General features: G+C 41.4%; 1 protein-coding gene across 1 annotated transcript in view; it reads right to left on the bottom strand.

The window, feature by feature from the left end:
* Window positions 1-5,146, bottom strand: part of LOC149018902 (DNA topoisomerase, type IA, core) — a 62,222-nt gene extending 57,076 nt beyond the window's left edge. The window contains exons 1-2 of the mRNA XM_089153018.1: window positions 4,942-5,146; window positions 4,769-4,825 (exon numbers count right to left, since the gene is read on the bottom strand). Of these exons, the coding sequence (XP_089009144.1) occupies window positions 4,769-4,825; window positions 4,942-4,962 (78 nt within the window). The 5' untranslated portion in view covers window positions 4,963-5,146. The remainder of the gene's footprint in view (window positions 1-4,768; window positions 4,826-4,941) is intronic.
* Between the last annotated feature and the right edge of the window lie 5,864 nt (window positions 5,147-11,010).

Raw genomic sequence — 11,010 nt, forward strand, 5'->3', positions numbered from 1 at the left:
CTTTTTTTTTGGTGAATAAATAATTAAAAATAAAGACAAGAACCGAGAAAATACAAAGGAGAAAGCGGGTTGGGGGGGACAAGCCTATCAAGGGGAAGGCCTAATGGAAGAGGTGAGACTCTAGGAATTAACAATCAGCCCTATTCCTAGGGGAGTCAGCCACCGAGGGATGGGGACTAGAAAGGAGCCTAGAAGAGACATCAAAACAGATGGCGTGCCAAATCCTGTCAGGAGATCAAGATTTGGAGGACTATCTCCTAAGATTGCGCTCCCACCACAAGTGATGGATAGAGGCCGCGAACACTAACTTACCAACCTGGTCGCACAGAGATGAACCAGAGAATACTCTCAAGCAACATTCCCAATCTCAAGTGAAGCCATAAGAAAGTCTCGACCTAGGCCAAACGGAAGCAAGGGCTTTCTCCCAAAGAGAGCGGGAGAATGCGCATAAGAAAAATAAGTGATCAAGGTCCTCGGGGAAGTTCCAGCAGAGGGTGCAGTTAGGGTTAGCTAAGATATGGCGGCTAATTAGAAAAGCTTGGGTGGGGAGGGCTAAGTTAAGGGCTCTCGAAAGGGTGAGGGAGTGGAGGGAGATGTGGCCTTTGAACCAAAGCAAGGGAGCCCAAGGGGTAGAGGCGGAGGGGTTTCTAAGGAGATTCCAGGCTGAGGAGGTGGTAAAAGACTTTAAAGGGGAGGGGAGCCAAATGGATACATCACTAGATAAGGATGTAAGGGGGGAAGGAAGTTCCAAACATGTGTGAAACTCGGGTGAGGGGGGATGGCAACCCAAGAACCATTAGGGATGAAAGAGGAGAGGGGGTGGATTTGGGGATGCGGGTTTCATAGGCAATGCAAGGGCCAAAATGGGCGAACAGGATACCCGACGGATGCAAAGGGTCAAGCCAGAAAGAGGTAGAGGAACCAGATGAAATTTGGATAGAGAAAGCAGAGAGGGCTCTAAAGCGGAGAGGGAGAAGTTTTCTCTAGATCCAATAAGGGTTGGGAGGGATGGGGGTAGTACAAATGAGTCGGATTTAAGAATGTGTGAGTAAACCCAAGTAACCTAGATAGAGTGATGGTTGGAGGCAATTTTTCTGATAAGTTTCAGGAGACAGGCAAGATTGATATCGGAGATACAACGGATGCCCAAGCCCCCTTTAGATTTGGGGTGACAAACATTAGCCCAACTAATGTGGTAGAGGAAACAAGTGGATTTTTGACATTTCCAAAGGAAGGCGCAGCAAAGAGATTCCATAGCCCGAATGGTAGATTTTGGGATGGAGAAGATTCCACACCAATAGAGGTAGAAGGATTGGAGGATAGTGCGAATGAGCTCCACTCGACCAGCAAAGGAGAGGAGCTTACCCTTCCAGAGTTGGAGCTTCTTCCGGATGAGGTCAAGCATCAAGGAGCAATGATGGTGAGTGAGCTGGCCAAGGATGAGGGGGAGATCGATATAAGTGACAGGGAAGGAGCCAGGCTTGAAATCAGTAAGAAAAAGAAGGGACTAGAGAACAAAATCAGAGACGCCAGAGAGGAAGAGGGAAGACTTATCCAAGTTGACCCGAAGACTAGAAAGGGAATCAAAGTTAAAGAGGGTTTCAAGAATGGAAGAGAAAATCAGCTTTAAAGAAAATCATGAGGTCATCCGCGAAAGCCAGATGGGTGAGCTTCAGGGACTTACATTTTGGAATAAAAGAGATGAAGATGGTTAGTTTTGGTTTGAAGGAGGTGAGAGTCCAGAGCCAAGGAGAAGAGGTAGGGGGAGAGGGGGCAACTCTGACAGATACCGACTCTAGAAGGGAAGTAGCTAGCAGGGGACCCGTTAGTGATGATAAAGAATAGGGGGTAGAAATACAGATTTCTACCCAAGTGACAAAGGGGGGAATCCCATGGCAGAGAGGACACCACTAATGAAATCCCAGTGAATGGAATCAAAAGTTTTGTGAAGGTAAACCTTAAGAAGGGCCACCAGGGAGTGCGTGGCTCTATCAAACCCTCGAACAATCTTCGCACAGAGGAGAATGTTGTCTGAGATAATACAAACAGATATGAAAGCAAATTGGTTGGGACTCAAAAGGGAGGGGATGACACGCATGATTCGGTTAGCAAGGACCTTGGAGATGAACTTGTAGATGAGGTTACAAAGGAAAATGAGGCGGAAATCAAATAGAGAAGTGGCTCTAGGTTTTTTGGGGATAAGGCAAACGAAGGTTTGGTTGATGGAGGAAAATTGAGAGGGATTGGAGAAGAAGCTATGGATTGCTCGGACAATCTCTTCCTCAATGAAATCCCAGGTAGCCAAAAAGAAGCCCATGCTAAAACCATCAGGATTAGAAGCACAATTGGATTTATGAGAGCGGATGCAGAAATGATTTCCTCGGAGGAAGGGATGGAGCTAAGAGAATCAAAGGAGGAGGGATTAACAAATTTGTTGAGAAGAGAAGAGGAAGGGGGTGGTGAGCAGGGAGAGAAGCTGAGAGAAGAAAGAGATAATTTCAGCCTTGATACTCGAGGGATCATGAACCGAAAAGCCATTCTAATAAGGAGGTAGGGAATGGAATTAGAGTTAAGACGATCTTTTAGGGAACGATGAAAGTAAGCAGTGTTAGCATCCCCAAGCTCAAGCCATTTAATTCTAGTTTTTTGACGAAGAAAGCTTTCCTCCTGGGAGATGAGGGAGGACAACCCCAAAGAGAGAGATTTCTTGTCATCTGCAAGGGAAGGGTTGAGAGAGTCGCTTTGGAGGAGATTTTGAACCCTAGAGAGATTAGAAGTTGATGGAGACAAGGTATTGTCAGGTTGGGGAGAGGTGGAATTGCTTGAAGAGGAAGATAACAATGGGGCGGTGGTCGAGACAATTCAAGGGAAAGCATGAGAAGGGAAGCACACCTGAGTGGTTTGAGAGGCAGTGATTTGAGGGTCAGCAAGTTACGATGACCAAGGACCAGCTAGTGAACCAGCAATGTCAAGCATAGCGAGGTCAGGTGGTAGCGCAACTTCCAGTAGGAGAAAGGTCTTAATCGCCATCAACTAAGATTCTGGAGAAGTAGACAAATTCAGCGTAGCAGAGGGATTTTGCGTCTTTTTTATCATAACAACAGAGGCACTATCAGGTAGCGTCACAAGCATAAGCAGGAGATCACCGGCGTGACAGTAGAGGATCAGGAGATCCAGAGATCACCGGCGCAACAGAAGGGGTTAGCAGCAGCTTTTCAGGATTTTCAGAGATTTGATCTTTTTTCTTTTTCCTTTTGTTTCTCCAATAAGTCTTACCACCCGAAGGAATGGCCGGAGAAGAATCAAATACATTAATAGAGCCTTTGTCTAACTTGTCAATCAAGAGTCTTGGCACAGAGTTGCTAATAGAATCCAACAGCAACTGATCTTCAGGAGGCAACATCGTTCAAGCAGGAGAAGAGATACTTCCAATTGGCAAAGGCAACGGAGGCAAAGTTTTCAAAGGAGGTGGCAGCTGCGATGAACTTTAGGGCGCAAGTGCAAGGGAGCTAGAGAATGAAGAACAATTTGAGTAATCATGGCCAAACGAAGAACAAGTTGCACATCTATTTGGAATCCAGTCATAAACGATAATTTGATCATAATGGAGACCAAGATTGTCTTTAATGGAGATGCAAGGTGGAAGAGGTTTATCGGTAGGGACTTTGAAGCAAATTATGGCGTAGGAGAGGAGCTGCAAACTGAGGTCTTCGAATCAGTTTGAAGAGGCCTCCCTAGAGCTGAACCGATGCAACTGAGACAATCTTGATTCCAAAATTCTAAGGGGAGACGGGGAAGATTGATCCACATGGGAAGGAAATTGAAGTCGACCCTGCAGAGAGGCTTTGAGGCTTCCCAAGATTTGGTGAAAACAGGGGACTTGCCAACAAACCAAGGAGAGCATTCAAGGGCTTTAGCTTTGCAGACAGCAGAGGAGAACTTGAACAAGAAAATACCAGAGTCAATAACAAAGGTTTCCAATGATCCTAGAGAATGCCATTGCTTGGACAAGGAAGCTTTGACAATACTAAGAGGGGGGCAGGGGCCAAGGAATTGGCCAATCACAGCCAGCTCCCAAAGATGAATACCAGGTTTGGTAGTAGACGAAGGGCAATGAACCAGAGGGATAGAATCGGTTGATGAGGGAGGGATAAACGTAAGGTGCACTCTGAAGATGAGGGGTTGGTGTTGGGATGAGGAAAAAGGGAGTTCCAGGCTAAGTAAGGTGAGGGAGATGGGGGATTATTGGGGCGGCGGGGTTGGCTGGGGTGGTGGACGAAGGAGGAGGAGGAGAGCAGGGGATACCAGGGGAGGGGGTGCAGGGAGGGGAGACACCTCGGGAGCCATGAAGCCGTGTAAGGAATATCGATGAATATCATACTTATATCCAAAAATATCAGTAAGTTTTCATTTAACCATAGAATCTTTGAACCCATTTGCAGCCAAAACAATTTTCTTTGTAGTTCAGCCTAACTCTCAACATCAAGCAGAGCAATGCTTATGAAATCCTCAACTGAAGTCCTCTCATTATACCCAAAACCCTTAGTTAACCAACCTTACAACCCTAAACATGTCTTAAAGAAACAGTAAAAGCCCATCAAAATAGAATGTCACCAGGAGCCAAAAAGGTATACAAAAAGAAGACGACAGAAGCAGGTTTCTAACCGATATTTCTAACTTTTTCCTAGTTCCGCGTGACATAATTCTTTCAAACGATCTTTTGGGTTTAAAAATAAATAAAAATAGAATGGAAATTAATTAAACTTACTCGACCACCAGAAAGTGCAGAGGCAATAGAGAGAGCAATGCTGGGTTTCTCTGCGACCTGCAAAAGAGTATAATGAAAACGTATGAGAACCGAAAAGCAGAGAAAGAAACTAAGCAACCAAAAGAATTGCGAAATCAACAAGTTTTCTCTTCGAAGACGGTGATAATCATTACCATGAGAACCTTTGGAGCCATTTTCCAATCAGACTAGCTTTGATATCCAAAGCGCGGCCTCGGCCTCGCATTCGCAATCGATTTTGGCAGTCTGCAGACTAGTCCTGCACTAGCAGTCTAATCGATCGGTACAGTCGGAGAGGAAAATCGACGTCTTTTGCGTAATAGCAGAATTTTAATTTTTTTTTCCTTTCTTTCATTTGAAACAAACAAAAAAAAAATTCTTTTCTTTTGGTGAAGATGCCTTTATCCAACTATTTCAAATTATCTAATAATGCCAGGTTCTGATTCGTACACAGCACCTTCTGGGACTTGATTTGAAAATTAAAACTACCGAGTAGATTGTGCTCGCACAAAATATTTGAAACTCCAAGATTGTAGTGCTGGGGTGGAAGACAATATGCATAGGGGCGGAGCCAGGATTGAACATTTGGGGGGAATAATGTATGTAGGTCAATGTGGGACCCACTGTAGGTCCCATTTCAAAAAGGGGCGGAGCCAGGATTGAACATTGGGGGGGCGAATAATGTATGTAGGTCAATGTGGGACCCACTGTAGGTCCCATTTCAAAATATATTATTATATTTTAATGTGGAGTCTACATTAAAAATGAGGTAAATTAATAGAAAATTCATGAGTGAGAGAGAGAAATAAATAATTTGAGAAAGAGAGAGTGAATACCTGATGTGGAGAAGATTTAGGAAAATTTCAAAGTTTGCGAACTATTTCAATAGCGAACTATTTCAATATTTTGTGAGACGTGTGAGAAAAAAAAAAGAAAAAAAAGAGAGAAAAAATAGGAATAAAAGAGGAGATTCATGAGAGAATAAATAGAAATTAAAATAGGAACATATAAGGAGAAATTCATGGATCGTGAGTTAGTTTTTAAGTTAGAATTTAACATTTTATTTCTTAAAATTAGGGATTTAATGATAACCATTAGATAAAGATTATGAATGACATTTGTACCCATCATTTTTATCTTAAATTTTTATTTTTAATTTTTAGAGGGGGCCAAATAGTGGTATTTCACATTTAAAGATAGAGAAATAAGAAGAAAAACAATGATACTTACAATTTCAAAAAATCCGGGGGGGGGGGCATGGCCCCCTCCGGTCCCAACGTGGCTCCGCCACTGAATATGCATGTCTTCCGAGAGTATGGTTTTGCTACGGGTATATGGAATCAGCTAGTTCATCTGACTCTTCGAAATTCATTTTATACTTATGATCGAACCTCTTGGTATGAACTTAACATTTGTAGAGAAACTTCTAAATAGTATTCAGGATGGCCAGAGAAATTCGTCTGTGTGATTTATTTACTAAGGGAATAAAAATGTGCATGATATCGTTTATGTCCGACTTGGAAATGGAAAGTTAATAATTGGATATTACTTCCCCACAGTGAAGGAAGCATGGGAATCCTGCAATGCGAAAGTACAGAAACCACCAAGTATTACAAATAAGTGTAATTGGTCTATACCACCAAAGTGTTGGTTTAAATGCAATATTGACGCCTCCATTATCAAACAATGTTCAAATTGCTAAAGCGAGAGGAGTTGTTAGAGACCATAGTGGAGCTTTCCGACCCAAATTTACAAAAAATATGCGATGTAATGAAGTTCTAGAAGATGAACTTTTGGCAACAAGAAAGGATTGGACATTGCTCTCAATATGGGGGCATGGCCTATTGAAATGGAATCCGACTGCCGCGAGGCTATCCTGCTTCTTCATCCTTATTCGAAGATCCAAAGAAAGTTTGGAAACATTATTAATGACATTCGTCAAAGATTCATATCAAATGGACACGTCATTTCACCACATTAGATGGGAAGGAAACCAAGTAGCCGATTGGTGTTCAAGGATGTTCTGTGATAAAATGAAAATCCTACAAAAGCCACCTCTAGAATTAGAGGAATTTATTCAGGTTGATATGTTGGTTGGGCCAAATTAGTATTTTCTTTGTTTTGTTTTCTGTTAGGTCCTGCGTGACCCCGTTCTTTTTACCAAAAAAATATGCCTTCATCCAAAAAGAATGAACTCAAACGTTAAAAAGAACATTAAGAAATACTAAATCGAAAAAGAAACACAACAAAAATTCATAGAGATTTAACGTGGTTCATAAACCAATGGGGTGTTACATCTATTGGTGAAGAGGAAGAGTTTTTTTTATCATACAGAAGAAGTACATAATGAGATCTCACAACCAATTGTCAAGAACGGTGTTATAAGAAGTCAGGCAAACATAAGGTGTGTGTGTATACATATATATATATATATATATATATATATATATATATATATATTAATATATATATATATATATATATATATATATATATATATATATATATATATATATATATATAGACTCAATAGGTAAACTATATATATATATATATATATATATAGACTCCAATAGGGTAAACGGGTATAGACTCCAATAGTGTATACATATATATATATATATATATATATATATATATATATATATATATATAGACTCCAATAGGGTAAACGGGTCGATCCATCAAGTCAGTTGCACCGTACCACAAGGCCTACACTCCCACTCACCCCCCTCTATGGACTTGAGATTAGGGGTGGGCTCCAAGCTTGGGCCGCACTTCCACCATATATCTCCAAAGCAAATCATTCAGCTCTCCCATTAAAACATGTCGATGTGGGTCCATCTTAATAATCAAGTACAAAAATTCATGTCATAACATAACATCAAAGCTCCTATGTTACGAAATACATATCCTTAATAATGGAGATTTGTTAAACTATCTTCCTTCAAGGGACATGGCCTTCATAATTAGGGCATCAACTAAGGAACTAATTGTCCTACAAAAATATAGGAGAAAGTACACTGTAACGGAAACTAACCAGCTAATAGATGTCCTTAATAATGGTATCCAAGGAGGAAGGAGGCACTTTAGCGAGGTCCTCAAACAAATCAATGCAAGGCAAGGTCTTTCATGAATGGATGAAATCACATTTCTTTCTTCTTTTTTGGTATTAAAGCCCACTTTATTGAAACGATTGAGCCAAGGCTACAAAATTGCACAAAGATTGCAACCAATAAGTGGATAAAGGCCATTGTATCATAGTCAAAACTAGCAAGGCCTTCCTTGCTAGGTGGTGCGCAACAAAATTGACCATCCTAGGAACATAAGAGAAAAAACATTCCTCTAGAGAGAAATTGAGATACTTAATGTTGTTCCAAAATCTGATTGTAGTCCAACTAGTTCGTAAGAAGACCGAGCCTGGTTCTTGGTTCTTGGAAAATAAGGAAGTGAGTGTGGGCCGCCTTTTGGGGCGGTAAGCCACCTCCAATGATTAATTCAAATTCTGATGAACACAAATCCTCATAGAGAGGAGTAAACGTTCCTAGAAGACGAAGAGAGAATGTCTTCTTGGATAGTTGTAGGAGAGTAATGACTAGAGTTAATGTCCATGAACTTACCCTCATTTGTTTAGATGCATTGTAGCCCTTGGATATATGAACACTCATACCTTTGAGGTGGTGAAGATGCATCATAACCCTTGGATATCTTGATCTCAGAAGGAGGGTGGCGATGGCTTGAGATGCGTAGCTTTATCCGCAAGTTAAGTGCTCAAACTTCATGAAGAAGTCTCAAGACAACTGTACAAAATCCCACTGAATTAGATGATTAGGTGTACGCAGACATAGATGTGACAGTAAGTCCAATATTTGGCAGATAAAACGGTAGGGTACAATACTCGAGAAAGCCTTTAGGCGAATAAGAAGCTTCCCAACTGCCAATGAGCATTTAATGAATCTTAGTGCATTAAATGTTGAAATTAATGCTGATTGACGTCTAGAGAGAGATGCGCAGAATCCTCCGGCAACGTTACTTTATCCAAGATGTAGCTTGTCGAGTGCTCGCTGAAAGGTCAGCCAAGAAGTCCCTCGTGACAGCTAGCTATCACTAAGAATCGCTCTTCTCAGCAAACTTTCTGCTGAGAAGTGCCCCGCCGAGAAGTGCTTTACAAACTTAACGAACCGAAAGACTAGATTAGACCAAGGTATTGGTTTCCTTGGTTCACTTGGGCCCAAAGGTTCAAACCAAACATTCACAACACTTAATATCAACTAAGATAGGACTAATATCTCGCAGTGGTAGTGAAGATCCCATGGTAATGAAGTTGATCAGCACTTGGCAATCCGATTCCGCAACTACTTGATCCACTGCCTCCGCCACTGTATAGAGAAGCCCAGAACGAAGGGCTAAGGCCTCACTCATCAAAGCTAATGAGGCGTGCTCCGGTTCCGAAATTGCAAATAATGGCCGGCCCATTGAATCTCTCAAGAGAAAGCCCAATCCCGCTTTACCTGTACGCCTGATACATGTAGCATCTAAATTTAATTTAACATATCCCTAGGCTAGGCACAACCATGTTTTCCACGGACTAATATCCTTGTAGATGTGTGACATGTGTCTCAACATCACATCAAAAGGTTGAGGTCCATTTACAAGTCACATAATTATTATTTTTAAATTTAATCACAACTCTTTGATGTTACTTATAAATGGATTTCAACCATTTGATCTGATGTTAAGACACATGTCATACATCTACAAGAAAATGGATAGTCAATTTCTAACAAGAAAATGGACAAATGGACTGGATAAAATTTATGTTTTCCACTCTCCCTGTAATAAACTCAAACTCGGACTAGAGGATAAAAAGTTATGGGCCTGATGAGCTCCTAAATTTTCTTGGGCCATTCGAAACTCCATGTGCGCTTACCTTCACCAGGCATCCACATACGCTGCCTCAAGATCAATTCATTGCGTGCCGTTCAAAGGTTCCAACACGTATACAGTGCCATACAAATCGTCACCTGTTGTTGGGTGCTGGATTGATCTCGGGCCAAGAACAGTTACTCAAACCAGTCCCCCAAACTAGGTGGGCTTAATAATGGATTTCTGTAGCCCAACGGGTGAGTTAGCCTAGCCATGCTGCTCTGGCAAAGTTGCACTCAAACAGAATATACCCAATAGATTCGTCAGCTTTTCCACATCGATTGCACAATGTATCAACCTTGAAATGCCTTCTGGACATGGCGTCTCCAATGGCAAGCCCACCCGCAAGAATCCCCTATGTGAAGTGCTTAATCTTAGAAGCCACTTGTGCTTTGCAGATCAACAAGCAGCACTTTCTTATTTCATGAAAGGTGAGGTAGTCACTCCAACCATGGTGAACATATTGTTGAGCCCATTAGAGTAACTAAAATAATTCCTAATCTCCTACATTATACTAATATTCGAGTAATTTATTGATGCACAATCTGACGCTTGCTTAGTTGGTGCTCCAAGTTCAGGTGAAGACAATCTCATCAAGATTATCTCCTTGATGCCTTATGATCTTCATTTTCCTCTATTGACGTAATAGTCAATTAGCCTTCTTTATTAAGCAAAAGAGTAATAAACCTCGAAAAATAAGATTTGGAAAAGTCTAGCAAAAGCTGCATGAACTTTCCTTTTCTTTGGTAGCAAATGGAGATGTAGTAGTGGCAACCTTTTGTCCCCTTCTATGCAATGTTCGGACCAAGGAACAACATTTTGCAGGAAGTCGCTGGTTCGCTACCTGGTGAACCTGGGAACCGGCGAAATCTCAGCAAGATTTCGCCGATGCCGCTGCAACCAGAAATCCCTTTCTTCTTCTTCTCTGCTCATTCTGTTTCTTTCTGTTTCTGTCTTTTTTTCTTTCTTCTTCTTCTCCTTTCTGACGAATCTAGCAGCGGCTGCTACAGTGCTACTTCTGTTTCTCTCTTTCTCTCTTTCTTTATTTCTTCTTCTTCTTCTTCTTCTCCTTTCCGACGAAAGTAGCAACAGCCGCTGCTGCTGGTTTTCTACTTCAACGATCCAACAACAACAAAGTTAAAAGGGTTTGACGTAGTAAAGTAAAAAAAAAAAAATTTGAAATTTTCGCCAGAAAATCGACAAATCTCACCGAAAAATCATAGTTTTGCGGCAAATTCCTAAAGTTTCGATTTCGATCCCTTTTTTATTTCGCCCACCGGCAAACTGGGCCGAAATAT

This window comes from Hakea prostrata, chromosome 4 (assembly GCF_041222555.1).
Source record: "Hakea prostrata isolate BN-2017 chromosome 4, UWA_Hpros_2, whole genome shotgun sequence".
Lineage (NCBI taxonomy): Eukaryota > Viridiplantae > Streptophyta > Magnoliopsida > Proteales > Proteaceae > Hakea > Hakea prostrata.